The sequence below is a fragment of the Parathielavia appendiculata genome, assembly GCF_033297405.1.
Source record: "Parathielavia appendiculata strain CBS 731.68 unplaced genomic scaffold N657scaffold_1, whole genome shotgun sequence".
NCBI lineage: Eukaryota > Fungi > Ascomycota > Sordariomycetes > Sordariales > Chaetomiaceae > Parathielavia > Parathielavia appendiculata.
The window spans coordinates 965,345-980,783 of NW_026944220.1; the positions used below are offsets into that span (position 1 = coordinate 965,345).

Sequence of the window (15,439 nt, forward strand, 5' to 3'; positions counted from 1 at the left end):
CTTGGACGTCAGGATCAGCTCGTGGTACACGACATAGTCCGGCAGGAACCCCAGCCCGTACAGCGCACTGGTCGGGTGCAGCTGCACCGTGACGCTGGTGCGCAGGTTGATGTACTCGCCGATGCCCTTGACCTTGGCGGCCTGGTGATAGTACCCGGAGCAGATGCACTTGCGGATGATGTCCCAGTCCGTGCCGCAGCTGACCATGGCCATGTTCTGCATCCTCATAATGTCCAGCAGCTGGTCTCGCACTTCCTTGGCTCGCCGCAGGGACTTGGAGTGCAAAAAGTGACGGACACACCACCCGTCGCTGTATCCGTTGGCCTTCCACTGCGTGTACACGTGCAGATAGGTGAGATGGTCCGACTCGGGCACGAAAAACTTCTCTCGCGCCGCGTCGGATTCCTCCTGCCGCTCCTTGGGCCGATAAAAGACATTGGGAACCGAGAGCATCGAGACGATGGTCACCATCTCCTCGCTGCAGCCGTACTCTTCTGACATAATCAGGAGCTTGGCCAGGGATGGGTCCATGGGAAACGCGTTCATCTTGCGCCCGAGCTCCGTCAGCTCACCAAGGTTGTCCAGCGCCCCGAGGGCCCACAGGTCGAAGAGCGACGTCGTGATCGTGTCCTGCGGCGGCGGGTCCATGAAGTCAAAATCGAGCAAGTCCTTGACCCCAAGCGACTTGAGCAGCAAGACAGTGTTGCTCAGATTCGTCCTTTGAATTTCGGGTATCGTCTGGATGTACATCTCATCCCTGAACGCCTTCTCCGTGTAGAGACGGTACGCTTGTCCGGGCCCCGTTCGTCCGGCACGACCAGAGCGTTGGGACGCGTTGGCCTGCGAGATGGGCGTAATCTGCAGAGTATCCATGCCCATTCGGGGGTTGTACACCTTGAGTTTCGAGTACCCCGCGTCGACCACGTACATGATACCGTCAACGGTCAAACTCGTCTCGGCAATGTTGGTCGCGACAATGCATTTCCGCATGCCGGGAGGTGCGCGGTCAAAGATCTTGGCCTGCAAATCAGCCGGCATCTGACTGTAGATGGGGAGGATGCTGAGTTTCGGAGGGTCGTTGAGCGCGTCCAGTCGCTCGCGGATCAGTTCACACGTCACCTCAATATCCTCCTGGCCTGTCATAAAGACAAGGATATCGCCAGCCGGCTTTCCCACGTGGATGGCAAGAACCTGTTGTACGGCCTGGTCGACGTAGTCCTCGACTGGCGACCGGTGAAACATGACATCCACGGGGAACGTGCGCCCGGGAATAGTGAATTCCGGGGCGCCGCCGTAGAAGTCGGAGAAGCGTTTCGAGTTCATGGTGGCAGAAGTGACGATCAGCTTCAGGTCGCGCCGCCTCTGCAGGATCTTTTTGAACAGGCCCATCAAAACATCCGTGTTAAGCGCTCTCTCGTGCGCCTCGTCCATGATGACGCACGAGTACCTGTCGAGGTCTGGTTCGTTGAGCGACTCACGAAGCAAGACGCCGTCAGTCATGTACTTGATGACCGTGTCTTTGCTGGTGCAGTCCTCGAAACGGATGGCGTAGCCGACGGTGCTGCCGAGCTTTACCTCCATCTCCTCGGCGACGCGTTTGGCAACACTCATGGCCGCCACCCTGCGAGGTTGCGTGCAGCCGATCATGCCCGTCTTGCCATAACCGTCCTCGTAGAGAAACTGGGTGAGCTGAGTTGTCTTGCCGGAGCCTGTCTCTCCAATCACTATGACCACCTGGTTGTCTCGGATGACGCGCAGGAGCTCTTCCCGCACAGCAAAGGCTGGGAGGAATTCGCGCTGCTCCTTGAGGGTCTTGCTCTGGCTGAAGCTGCTCGCGCCCTCGGACTTCTTCAGGTGGTCACTGAACTTGTTTGTGTTCTGCGCCTTGGAGTCATCTTCGACAGCGATGGGACGCGCACTATCGGTATCCTCCTCCTTCACGCCCATCAGGTTGCCCAGCGCAGTTCCTGCCACGTTGGTAGCCTCCTGCGCTTGTCGCGCGCGCTCCCGCTGCTGTCTCCGCTCCCTGACGACCCTGCTCCCCTTTCTGCTGAACACGGCCATGTCGCTCTGGGCGTCCCGTACAGCAGGCACCGGGTCGAGCTGTTTGGTGAAGACGGTACGCCCATCCAGAAAAGGGGGCCGCAGATCGTGGACCAGAAGATGCACGCGCGTGCCTTCCTGATCGTCCTCAAAATCAGCGCCTATATCCCTCCTTTGCGCCACGCCCGACGTGAGCATCCGGTTCGTCTCCCAGGTATCGACATCCTTCTGCTTCTGTACTTGACGGGCGCTCATCCCCCGCGCGTACTGGCTGATCTTCTTCTCCACCATTGCCGCCTCTCTCTCCTGCGCGGCCCATCCACTCTCGTCGCCGAACGGGTTGTGTGTCTCGTCGCCAAACGTGTGGCCACCCAGGTCATCGTCGCCGCCGTACCAGTCACGGTCAAGCGCGTTGACGGCATTGTCATCCAGCCCGGGCTCTGGGCCATCAAACTCACGCTGCCGGGGTGTGGCAGCGCCAGCAAGACGCGACCCGGCTCGCGGCGTCGAGCTTCGCGAATTGAAGCTGCCATTGCTCCTGTTTTGAACGCGTGATGGCAAGTCGCCGAACCGGTCGTCGGAGCGGAGCGGGTTGAAGTCAAGCTTTCGCCGCTTGCTGAACCGGTCGTCCTCGTAGTCGCGGACCATAGCGCAAAGAGATGGCACGACTCCCAGTCGGTGTCGGAGGTGGCTGACGGTTGTTGATCCCGGGCGCCAGCAACACGCAGCCAAGAGGAACGAAGCGGCCGTCCTGAGACTGATAAGATAAATAAGCCCCGCTGCGTGCCCCACTAAAAAGTTGAGCTTGTGGGACGAAATCTTCGAAACGAGTTCGAACTTCGGCGAAATCAGAAGCATCTGTCGGGTCTCCCCAGGACCATATCGCGGCCAAGCCTGTTGTTTGTTGCCAAAATGTCTTCCATGATCACAACCACCGCCTGGGTGCCGCGCGGCTTTGCGGCACCCTTCCCGACAAAGTACAACTTTGACGAGGAAGAATTCGAGCGAATCGCAAACCTGGCCAAACTGCAGCTTGACGACGCCAAGGAAGACCTCGAGGAGGCCCAAGAGAAGGAGGCTAAGCCAGGAAAGAAAGAAGACTCTGCAGCAAAGGACGATGACGCCTCAGAGTTGGTGCCCTGTCTCACACCATTCCCGAGTCCGTGTTAACACTGCTCGCAGCATTGAGATTGACGACGATCTGAAGGAATATGATTTAGAGCACTATGACGACGATGACGACCAACAGGGCGAGGGCCAGTCTATGGGCATGTTTGGGAATGTCAAGTCACTAGCCTACTACGAATCCAACAAGGACGACCCGTACATAACCCTCCAAGACGACGCTGAAGACGAGGACGAAGACCGCGAGGACCTGCAGATTCTGGCGACGGACAACCTGCTATTAGCAGCCAAAGTGGAGGACGAGCTTGCCCACCTGGAGGTCTACGTGTACGAGGACTCGGCCGACAACCTTTATGTCCACCACGACATTATGCTGCCCGCGATACCACTCTGCCTCGAGTGGCTCGACATACCCGTCAGCAAGCCTGGCGTCGAGAAAGACGGAGTTGGGAATTTTGTCGCCATTGGCACGTTTGACCCAGACATTGAAATCTGGGACTTGGACACTGTGGACTGCATGTACCCGAACGCCATCCTCGGGCAAGGGGGCAATGCCGAGGAAGACAAGAAGAAAAAGAAGAAAAAGAAGAAGGCAAACGACGAGTACCACGTCGATGCAGTCCTGGCTCTCGCTGCGAACCGGAAACACCGAAATTTGCTTGCCTCGGCGTCGGCAGACAAGACGGTCAAGCTTTGGGACCTGCACACGACCAAGTGCGCCAAGTCGTACAGCTACCACACCGACAAGGTCTGCTCGCTGGCCTGGCACCCGGCCGAGTCGACGATCCTGTTGAGCGGCAGCTACGACCGCACGGCCGCCATCGCCGACATGCGCGCGCCGGGCGAGCAGCCCATGAAGGTGGGCGTCGAGAGCGACATCGAAAACGTCAAGTGGGACCCGCACGACCCCAACTTCTTCTACGTCTCGACAGAGCGCGGCATCATTTACTACTTTGACGCCCGCCACGCCTCTAAGGACCCCGCGGTCAGCAAGACGGTTTGGAAGCTCCAGGCCCACGACGAGTCCGTCTCGTCGTTCGACCTGAACCCCGTGATCCCCGGGTTCATGGCGACGGGCTCGACCGACCGGACGGTAAAGCTCTGGAACATCGGCGCCGAGGGGCCGTCGCTGGTCGTCTCGCGCGACTTTGACGTCGGCAAGGTCTTCTCCACGAGCTTTGGCCCGGATAAGGAGGTTGCGTTCCGACTTGCGGTTGCCGGCAGCAAAGGCACCGTGTCGATCTGGGATACCAGCACGAACCCGGGTGTGCGGAAGGCGTTTGGTCAGAGGGTGCCGGCTAAGGCTGAGCCGGGTGATGGTGCGGTTGAGGATCGCCTGGTTGCCGTGGAGGATGACGAGAGCAGCAGCAGCGAGGAGGAGGAGGAGGAGGAGAATGGGGAGGAGGATGACGAAGATGAGGACGATGATGGCGCTAGGCTAAGTCATGATGGGGACTCAATGGATGAGGATTGAGGATCACACAGCCGGAATCGATGAATCTGTTGTTTCGAACTACCTAGGCACTTGTACCTTGCCATCTTGGAACGAGTTACGTAGATACCCCGCATCGGCATCTCATGCTCCTTTCCTCTGTCTCCGTGGTTTCGGCATGTCGCATACCATGATACATTGTAGCGTCTACTGTGTACTGTGCAGTATACCCAGGTCGATGTTATACTTACGCCGATGAAGAGTTGACAAAGGAATCGGAAGTTGCACATGTGAGTTGAGTTCCTCGCGTTGTGGACTCTTGTATCCAGCTCCGGTCCCAAAACGGGTGCGCATGATGAAAGCTCCGGTAGACAATAGACTAGCGGCGGGCCAGTTTATACGCCAGTCCATGATCGCCTCGTCGGTGCCCAGGTCTCGGGGTCGGGGATTGCGGCCCGTCACCGCCCGAGTCACAAGTGTGGGGGATCATATTGATCTTCACAACTGTGCTGTGCCCTTTTATTCTTTTTTTTTCTTTTTAAGTTGTATCATGAGAAGAAATGGGCAACTTCCTATTCCTTCACTGCCTTGATACCTCGAACTTTGTCGTGGTCCTTACACGTCCACGTTGACGCCAGGCAGCATGTGGAGGCTCGGAGGGTTCAAAAGAGGGCATTGTCTTGGCAGAGTGGGTGTTCGCTGCGGAGTCGAGTCCCTCCACGTGGAGCCGGCGGCTCAGTTTCCCCAGCTAAGGATTATCGCCAGGAGCACGGGCGCTTGTCTCTGGTGTTCAATCGACAAATGCTCATGTTGGGAGTTGGGATGATGACAAGGTCCAAGGTTGAGACGCCCTGTGTACTGTGTAGATGTCGAGATCAGCCGCGCGCATAGCAGGATGCGGAAGAGACAATTGGGAAGGCCACGCATCTCCTCGGTGGCTCTCAAGAAGCTTCGGTTTCATGATGGGATTGCCGTTCCGAGAAGCAACAGCCTTAGCATGAAATTCAACCAATTAGCGCCTCGTTGTGCTTTTTAGCTTCGTTTCAACTGCAGGAACAGAACCGAATCGCAAGCCCTCAGTGGACAAGGCAAAATCTGAAGTTTTGGAACAACGATGGGGAGGGGCAAGGGCGATCATCACCTTGCGAGCTTGCTCACGATGCGTGGCCTATCAGATCGCTTGGCCGTGGTTAATGTGTGACGCCAGGCCCGGAGAGCCACATGCGGCCTCCTTCTCAGATGTTTCTGTAAGTGACTTTCAAAGTCGTTGACGTGAGCAGGCCCGTCTGCGATCGTCCGAACTGCTTGTCAGTGAACGTGGAGCCTCGGTTGAGCGACCACGTCGATGCCTGCTTCTTGGGCTTATGCTCAATGCAGGTACACGACACTGATGCAGACATGCAGATATCTGCCCGATCTGAGTGAGTGTCGAGTCGACCTGTGAAGCAGATCCATCGACGTATGTAGAATTCAACCGCGTGGTACTTTTTCTCTGCCTAACAGCACGCTAGCTATCGACGTTGGGGGACATAGTCTTGAAATCGTATGCTTTCTCCCACGTTGTAATATACACACAGCATCGGACCCCGTGAGTTCTTGCACTGTTCTTGGTTTCATATCGAGCTGCCGTCTTCCCTGCCATTGCCACCGAGCTAAAGGGGGGGTGATTGGCAATATCAACTCCCATTGGTCCAGTCGAGCCGGGCCTGAGAGGCGGGCCAACCAGGACACAGGGATGGTGTAAGGGACCGCTGGCAAGGACTCGCGGGTCAGGCCCTGGTGGCGGGTTAGTTGGGCTTGCTCTCTGGAAACGGCACGACCAGCCCGGCCTCGCTGATCATGCCAGTGTGGTTTGTTCTGGCAGACTCGGGCGAATCCCTCTCCTTGCTGCTCGTGGGAGAAAACCGGACCACGCAATGGGGGTGACATTGATCCGGATGTATCGATACTCACAGCGGCCCCTCTACAAAGTGGCAGGAAGTGTATCCGCTACATCTACCTCTTGATTTTGCCGTCTGCTGTGTAAGGTCTGGCTGCGAACCCCAAACCTCCCATACCCCTTCTCTTTATGTTTTGTGCCCTCCCGTCTTCCGTGCAACCTTTCCTTTCTGAGCTTCCCTCCGATCTTTTTGGAACGGCATTACACACTCTCCTTCAACGAGTCTCTTAAGCTATTCGGAGTTCCTTATCGCGGGCCCATTTGGACTCTCGGAGCAGCTACCATTCCTTCTTCATTCCACTCATCTCGAGGCTTTTCCTCGACTGCAAGCCAAAGAGCATCATCTCAACTACGAGAACCGCGACTGTGTACGGTCAACACACGATCCCTCTGCGAAAACAGCGGCATCAAAAGACCGTTGACTGCAACATAACCGGACTGGATCCACGCGCAACCAAATCCCTTGATATTGTTCTGCTGGCTTATTTCTGTGGGAAGCCGCCGAAAGTTCTTGCATTCTCAACTCTCATTCTTGACTCGCCTTACAGCCACAGTTCGCCAGTCCGGAAGTACTTTGATTTGGGTCACACATTCTGCTAACTGATCCTTACGAAGGGTCATACGGTCGACGGCATATTCGGGTTGATCTGCGAAAGGGTGTGTGAACCGACCGCCGTGACGTTCATCAGGAGGTGTGCTACGAAACGCACGCAAGTTCCATTCAGCGCCACGTCACACCGGCGTTGAAATCACGAGACCTGACAGCGTTCCAACGATTTCACCGTCTCGGGGAAGCGACACAGGTTGTCGGCTTGACGTGTTTCAACGCTCACCCACTTCCTCGTCGACTGAAAAGCACCGAGAACCGCCTTCAACGAATCTGGGTCGAACACCCCCCCCCCCCTTTTCCCCCCTCTCCCCCCGACCCGCATCTTTGAGTGGGAGGTGGTTCGATACTCGGCCTCTGCCTTGATTCCTCCTCTGGGGCTGGGTTTTCTTCAGCAGATTTACCATTCCCTTCGGACTTCCCCGTCGACGTTGATTCTCAGCCGAAAAGAGGGAGAAAATTCTGACTAGACACGATGTCGCTCGCTCGGGCATTCACGACCCGAAGGGTCAAGCAGAGCTTGGAGGCGGCCGAGGCAGGAAAGGCACCCCATCACAGCAACTCGACCAACTTGAAGTCATCAGTCGGCTCTCTCCGCCACAAGATCTCGAGCCCAATTGAACTCATTCACACCACCAATATGCTGTCATACAATGCCCCAGATATCCATCCCATGTCGGCGTCCTCCACGGGCTCTTCCCAGAGATCCGACGACGACATGTCGGACAGCGGCCTCACAAACGGCACCACTCCCCCCACAAGTCCCGACGTCGAGTCTTCCTCAAAGCGATCTCTCTCACCGGAACCAAACCACCTGTCGAGCCTTTTCGCCGCCCCCGGCCACCACCAGGCACCGGCGCCCGCGATACAGCCAGAAGTGCCAGTGATCCCACGACGCACAGTCTCGCACTCCCAGAAACCGTACAACACCCTCGTGCGGCAACGGTCGGCGTCAGCACTATCACAGCAGTCCCATCGCACCGTCTCGACGAAAGCCAGTTTCAGCTTCTCGCGGTCGTCGTCCACCAGCACAAATACCAGCGTCAGCTCGACCCCGATGTACCACCACAAATCCAAGCTCTCGGGCGCGGCTTCCGCTTCGGCATCAAGCGCGACCGCGCCATTCCCACCTGCCTCGCCTCCCCGGCCGCAACCGCCCAGCCAGTCGCAGCATCAACAACAGCACAGGAAGGAGTACTCGGACACGCAACACCCGCTCATCCAGCACCCGTTCGGGCCCGAGCTGGCCCAGGTGTCGGAGCTCGCAGAGGAGTACGGCGTCAAGGAGCAGGTGACAACCGGCGTGGACGACGCAGAGGAGCAGGAGATGCTCGCGCGGGGCCTGCGCAAGTTCAGCGCCGACGAGTACCTGAGCGAGGTCCGCGCCTTGTTTGCGAGCTTCATAATCCCCGCGCCTAGGCCGGTCGCGGCGGCATGGATCTGAGCGATGATTGAATTCTGCGTGCTTGTAGAGAGAGCCGTTGTGGTGGGCATTTCAAGCAACGCAGCCGCGCTGTATACGACACGACCATCTGAGTCATTGGCTCGCGGCTGCCATTCTCTGTACATATTTCGGGACTTTGTGAAGTTTCTACGACGAAGGCAGGTATGTCGAGGTGGAGCTGCGATCCGAGAGGGATGGGAGGGGGGTTATCTGATGTTTGACGGTATATGGTGTTAGGATTCGACTGCGCGAGGAGCAGCATTTCAGCATCTACCTCCTGGCCGCAAGGTCTGGAGGGATCATGGCTACATCACATCACATTCGCTCATTTTGCTGCAGTCTGCCATGCGTGGACAAAATAGCAGCACATATTATGGGAGGGCATGGGCTTTTGGGGAAAGGAGCAGGAGCAGGAAGCAGGTACACGGCGGCGTTAGGAGAGGGAAAACGAGGGGCAGCTACTCCTTGTCATTTTCTGATTGGATTCGGCTTGTCCTACTGAGATACTCCCTTGCGCTGTTCTAGGATGGCGACAATCGTTGCTCTGTTTTTCATGATGCCTTTTTGGTGCACGTTGCTCGGGATTGGTGTCTGTGTGGTACTTTGGTGGTGATGACATGTCTTCGTATTGAGTGAGACGTCAGGGTGCGGCCGGTAAAACGGACCTTGCTTGCCAGTGTGCTGGCCGAGAGGTGCCCACCCGTTCCGATCGTCACCCGGAATACGGAAATAGAAGCAACCGTGGAAGGTAGCTGTTATTAGGCCTACTCTCGGTCGCCACGGTTTGAGGCGAATGATCGAGTGAACGCTTGGCCATGCATCGGCGCATGCTGTGGTTGCAACTGACCTTGTAGATGTCGATGTGGGCACCTAAACTTGCACCCGTAGCGCATGCACGGAACCAACTCTTCTGGGGAGAGCACAGGATAGATGCATAGCTCTTACAGGTCGGCACGTCATGGCGAGTGGCAGATGATGCAATAACTTCGATGTCCGATCTTCCTGTTACACAGGTACGGATGCACTTTCATCCTAGAGGGACAGATCAGCTCAGCAACAACGCCGCCGACCGCCCATGGCTGTTCAGAACAAGCAGGAAACAAATAAGGATGCGCAACCAGCTACTAGGTATCTCTGATGTATGTTCACGTACCACGTCGTTGCCGAGTACAAGTCTTGTTGGGCCTCGGAACCTCTAGCCAACACACGGATGGGGCATGCTATCTCCACCCCATCTGGTCTTCCATAAAATGCTACCGTAGTCCGCCGGTCGGTCCAGTGGCTTCCTCTGCCCTGTTGGCTGCTATTCTGGAAGACAATGGAAGTCGGTCCCGACTCATCGGGGGGAGACAAAGCCGGAAAAGTGGGCCATGACCGTCGGCCGCGCTCTCAGTCGATCACCCGGGTGGGGTCCGCCGATCCAAATACAAGGCCGGTCGGCCGGCCGAGTTATTCAGGCTGGGCGGGCAGGCCGAAGGACTCGGGCATAGGTCGTTTGAGATATTCTCTGGTAGCTTATGGGCCAACACTGGTCTTGGGATCTGAGGCGTAGGAGCCGTAGAGCGTAAGTCCTGTGGATCAGTTGAGATAGTTCTGAATCTCTGATCAGGTCAACGGGCTGCCGAGGGATATCTTATAGCGACGGCCTTGCTATCAATGTCGGTGACTGAGAAGAGACTGAAAGGGGCCAAGGGACCCAGTCTGTGTCTCAAAAATTAGTATTCTTTTTACTTGCGTAGCTCACTGATGAGACGACGTAGGTCTGTTTCCGGCATTGTTGGTTGTTCGAGGCCGAAAACCGACACCGTGGGTAGGTACCTATCTAGGTGCCTAATTGACAAGGCTGCCCAAGATATGCAAAGCATTGCCCAAGTAAAGAGTGAACTTCGCGGTGCACGACTTTTGCGCCGCCTGGGTGTGCTGTACACCTTGTGAGCAGTGTACATTTGGAAGTGTTGCCTTGCTGCAGTAAAAGTTCGGTTTCAAAGGCCCGGTCTCTGACTGCGGGTCAGGGTTGGGTGCGACTGACATGTATTTGTAGCCTGGCTCGCCCTGGTCTTGCACCTTGGTGGAACTCTCCCATCTTCGCCACAACATCGCCCACTTCACCACTGTCACAAACATCGCCAAACAGCAATGGCGACGGTCAAGGCTGAAATTGAATCAACACCTCAAGCAGTATTCCGCCCTGTAAAGAAAAGGAAGATCCTTCGCCAGCGAGCAGAGGAGCCAGAGAGCGCCGGCAGCAGTTGCGAGACTCCGACCGAGGCCGCCCCCATCGCATCGCGCACCGAACCTGCCATCCCCGCCGAACGAGCCGAAGATGAAGAAGTGCTCTCGGTCGCCGAGGTTCTACGGCTACGAAACGCCCGAAAACACAAGCATGGTGGTGTGGGATTCCGGGCAGCGTCTTCGGGTCTTGATGACGACAGGGAAACAAGCGAGGAGAACACGGAACAGAGCCTCGTCTTTCACGGCAGCGCCGACGCTCAGCAAGGCCCCGAGACAGCCTTGATTGGCGGCATCTCGAAACGCTTTGCGCCACAAACTGGGCTCGTCGGTGAGCTGGTCAACAAGCACATGTGAGTTCGCCTTCACCCTACCCAGCCACCAGCCAAATGGGAACAGTGGCTGATCAAGCAAGGGAGGAATACGTAGAATCCGAGTTGGCTAGACGAAAGCGGCGCGCCGCAGAAGCCGCTGCGGCGCTAGAACAGCAACAGCTGGAGCAGCAGAGGCGCGAGGAGAGCAGTGTATCGACAGGCGACGGCCAGTTGGGCCCGAACCTCGGCGCCTCTGGCGGGCTGGCCGATTCCCAGCGCGTCCTCCACGGCCGACTCCTCGAAATTGACCTCGGCGACGAGGCTCGCGCGCGAAACATCGAGATGACGGAGCGCGCCAGAAGGCGATTGCAAGGCCAGATCGACGAGGAGGAGGCCGAGGAGGGGAAGGGACGGCCAAGGAAAGTTCGGCTTGGGCGGGACGGCAAACCCCTCAGACCAAGAAACCGCCGCAATAGCGACGATATCAAGCGAGACCAGCTTGTCGAGGCCTTCTTGAGCGAGAATAGACGTGAGTGGTCAAAATCCCCTCTGCATTTCTGGTTTCAGCTGGATGCCAACGCGTTAGTAGTCGACATATACGACACACAGTCAGGTCAGGCGGCCAACCCGGCAGCAATCGAGGCAGAAGAGGGTGCTGCCGACGAACGGATCGCTGAGGAGTTCAAGCGCGAGTTTATGGATGCCATGGCGCAGCGGAACCGGCGGAGGAGGCCAGCGCAGCCCGCCAAGCCCGGAGCCAAGAGTCAAGAAGAGATCCTCCGAGGCCCGAAGCTTGGTGGGAGCCGGAATGCGAGAGCAGCCATGCGGGATCTGCTGCTCAAGGAGCAGGCGAGCAAGCAGAAGCGATGATAAGACTACGAGTATGCGTGGCTCCGCCCGCTCTGGGACGGCGTCTTGGTCGCAGTTGGGTCGTCAATTCATCAGGGTACCTTCATATACTCCGTATTGTTGTACCTAGAAAACCATCACTTTGGCATCCTCCAGTTCGCAATACTTCCTCTATCCGCACTATTGACAAGTCACGTGAACGCTAGACGGCGACAGGCAGGGCTGGAAGGGGCCAAGACCCGGCCGCTTTTTAACCTTGATGCGTGCGAAGATCAGCCGCTCCCCACCACAAGTTGATCGGTGCCAGAAAGGGATTCAGGCCCGTCGGCGTGCTGACACTACCTTACCCATTGACTGTGATAAAAGGTGGATCCGCTCCCAATTCTCTTCTGGATCTCCCTCGCGGACGGTATCATCTGCTCGCGAACACAGACGGCGCATTCCGATCTGTTGGTGCTGGCGGCCGTCTCCCTCAATAAAAGAATGCGGCTCGTCCGTTGGTAGGCGCAAGAACGTGTGTTGCACTGCTGGATTGCGGGTGCTATATTCAGAGATGGGCGGTTGGCTGGCTAAACGATTGGTTGAGGCTTGTTAGACTCGGGGTAAGCATGGTATCCAATGCGAGACACTCGAATCTCCTCAAAAGCTCTGCTCACAAGGAGGACAGAGATGCACAGAAAACATTCTTTAGAAATTGTTTCTTCTCTTCGCAAACAGCGAGGCATTTATCTAATCAGTCATGGTACGGAGTACTCCTTAACTCGAGCCACTTTCCAGATTTATTGCCTTTGCCTTTGCATGGGCAAGGGATTGGCAAAGAAGACATGCAAGCACCCAAAAATGTTGTGCCACTTCGGGTTTGGTGTAAATGCCAGAACAGGGGGCTCTGGTTGGGTGAAGCTGCGCCGCTCAGCCTTTGGGCTATGCAAATGGCACCGCGCACTTCCTCCCCCAGCTGAGCGCTGGGGTTGGGCCAAGTGTGGTCTGCGGAGCGGCAGTGGTGCCGAACCCCCCTTCGAGATGCAGACGTTGAGCTTTTTCTCCCATTCATCCCCTTCTTGAACGACACGCGCTCGACACAATTGGGGACCACGTCCGGGAAACCATCCGCCGCCGCCTTGCCGAATCGACGACAACAGCAGCAGCAGCAGCAGACGTCCGCCGGACGATGATTCTCCGAGTTTGGAGCGACTAAGACCCGAGAGCCTTGAAGTGTGGTCGGAAGCAGCGATGAGGATATCAAAGGGAAGGGGCTGGCTAGCCGCGGTGTCGCTGATCCTGGGCACCGCGAACGGGGATTATGTTACCTTTACGACGGGGTTTGAGGACGGGGCGGTCCTCTCTCTCGATAACACTACGACCGGTAGCCGGACCTTTGGCTGGACCGTCAAGACAGGATTCAAGATCATTGTCAACGAGGTCAGGTTGATGAGCTTTACCCCTGGGATTCAGGGTGAGAGGGAGCTTGCCTCTGGGAAGAATAGTCCGCCCATACAGTTCAGCCAGTTTCAACAATCGAGCAGGCTTGAGGGTGCGTATCGCCACTTTCGCGCGGTTTGAGTCGATACGGATGCTAACAGCGACTGCCTAGTTTATGCAAACGAAACCGGAGGCCATGTGAAATTCCTCAACGGCGACCTCTCATGGTTTGACTTTAAACCGAGCGAATCGCTCTTCTTTGAAGCGAAGTGGAACGACGGCTCCAGCTACAGCAGGGCATTCATCATTCTCCCGGCCGGCGTGTTACCGGCTAACGCCATCATCTACACCATTTCAAAGCCCCACAAGGCCGAAACGGGTGCGCCTCCTGTAACACCTACCGAGGATGGCCAGGAACCTGGTAGCACGGGCATCATAGTTGAAGAGAGCTCAAGCAATCCAACAACCCAGCCTGCCGACCCGAGCCCAAGCGGCGGGCTTGCTCAAGGCGCCGTCATCGGCATCGCCGTCGCTTGCAGCGCCATAGGCCTGCTCCTCGTCTGCGGGCTTGTCTGGTACCTCCTCCGTCGGCGCCAGCAAAACAAGGCCATGCACCCTGGCCCGGCGTACGGCTCGGGCAACCGCGCCGACGAGCTCATGGCCGAGAAGGAGGCGGCCGCCGACGTCGACGTGTCCCCGCACTCGCCCTATTCCGACGACGGAGCCCGGGGGGCCGGTCCCAGCGGCACGTACCAGAACGGCGCCGTCCACGGAGACTCGGTTGCTGCGGGCGCCGCCGCCGTCGAGGCCGCGGCGCATCCCCGGTCCCTGCAGGATGCACCACGGTCGTTCACGCCGTACTCGGACCGCCCGGGCGCTGCCGCCGCCGGAACACCCGGCGTCCGCGCCGCTTCTGTTGCTCCAACGGACGAGCCCCAGGTGAGCGTGCCCAGCGCAACGCCGGGGCGGGCGACACCGCGGGCACTGGCGACGCCGATTGCGCACTTGGTGGAGGAGGGGATGACGGAGGAGGAAATTCGCAGGTTGGAAGAGGAGGAGCGACAGCTAGATGCTGCTATCGAACAAGCCGGGAGACGTTAAGTTGTCTTTTGATGTTGTGGGCTAGGAGGTGTCTCGTGGTTATCACTTTTTTCGGATCATATATGGTCGCATCTCAAAACCAAGGTCTTGCTCCGAGCCTCGGAAATGCCTAACAGGATATGGATCGGTCTTGGTTCAGGGGAACTGCACAATGCATTGAGCGACACTCGCCCCTAGGTGCCATGACACTACATGCAAAGACATCTTCATTGTTATTGGTATACCTTGCTGCCACGTCGACTGGATGCGACCATCATGGGGAGCCATTTCGGACGAAACGCCAGCAGGCGAGACATGCTACAGTTCTCTCAACTGGCTATGGCAAGCCTGCAGTCGAGTCGCAAACCGCATAGACCAAGAAGGGAAAACGAGCATGGGAGTATGTAGGTAGGCCATGGACAATCCCAGGGACCGTGGTCCCCCTTTTCACTCCGCAGAACGACAGGACACAGTTCTCGGGTTCCAGTAGGAAAGATGAAAGAAACGACCACCAAAAGTACTAGCATCGCCCAGGCTTCTCCCTTTGCCTCATTCACTGGGAACGCATCGGTGGCCTTCACCAATGGCACGCTCAAGTTCTCCGCCAGGTCAGTTTCGGCGAGAGACCCATGGTCCTGACTGCTGGTGAGTTGACGAGCCAGCTTAAGGGGCACACAAAACGGGGAATCGAAAACAGAGTGGAGGCGCTGCTCGCAGTACCTGAGATTCAAGAGCATAAGGCAGCTTTCGACCTATACTATATATAATAGGTATTGAGTTTCGGTCGCAAACAGAAGGGATGCTGCTACCATTATTAGTGAAATAATAACTCTGCCAAGCTTACGACCATCAAGGTTTGCTAAACTTGATTAAGATACCTTGATACCTTATGAAATAGCCTCCTATTTGAATTCAAATTTCGTCGGTCGAGGGACAGGGGCGAGCCGCGTAGGGTACT

General features: G+C 57.0%; 4 protein-coding genes across 4 annotated transcripts; all 4 read left to right on the forward strand.

The window, feature by feature from the left end:
• Nucleotides 1-2,871: 2,871 nt before the first annotated feature.
• Nucleotides 2,872-5,026, forward strand: N657DRAFT_685907 (WD40 repeat-like protein). Its single transcript, XM_062796804.1, has 2 exons — nucleotides 2,872-3,173; nucleotides 3,226-5,026. Exons 1-2 carry the CDS (start codon nucleotides 2,956-2,958, stop codon nucleotides 4,640-4,642), a joined length of 1,635 nt encoding a protein of 544 aa, XP_062652122.1. The 5' UTR covers nucleotides 2,872-2,955; the 3' UTR covers nucleotides 4,643-5,026.
• A 2,595-nt stretch (nucleotides 5,027-7,621) lies between these two features.
• N657DRAFT_676152 (uncharacterized protein) lies at nucleotides 7,622-8,590 on the forward strand (the record flags this gene model as incomplete). The annotated part of the gene is made up of 1 exon (XM_062795876.1): nucleotides 7,622-8,590. One exon carries the CDS (start codon nucleotides 7,622-7,624, stop codon nucleotides 8,588-8,590), a length of 969 nt encoding a protein of 322 aa, XP_062652123.1.
• Nucleotides 8,591-10,726: 2,136 nt separating this feature from the next.
• N657DRAFT_652059 (uncharacterized protein) lies at nucleotides 10,727-12,003 on the forward strand (the record flags this gene model as incomplete). Its single annotated transcript, XM_062794256.1, has 3 exons — nucleotides 10,727-11,172; nucleotides 11,235-11,662; nucleotides 11,723-12,003. The coding sequence occupies 3 exons, from the start codon at nucleotides 10,727-10,729 to the stop codon at nucleotides 12,001-12,003; spliced, it is 1,155 nt and encodes a 384-aa protein (XP_062652124.1).
• Nucleotides 12,004-12,845: 842 nt separating this feature from the next.
• On the forward strand, nucleotides 12,846-14,554 carry N657DRAFT_667635 (uncharacterized protein). Its single transcript, XM_062795413.1, has 2 exons — nucleotides 12,846-13,513; nucleotides 13,574-14,554. Exons 1-2 carry the CDS (start codon nucleotides 13,213-13,215, stop codon nucleotides 14,500-14,502), a joined length of 1,230 nt encoding a protein of 409 aa, XP_062652125.1. The 5' UTR covers nucleotides 12,846-13,212; the 3' UTR covers nucleotides 14,503-14,554.
• The last annotated feature ends 885 nt before the right edge of the window (nucleotides 14,555-15,439 follow it).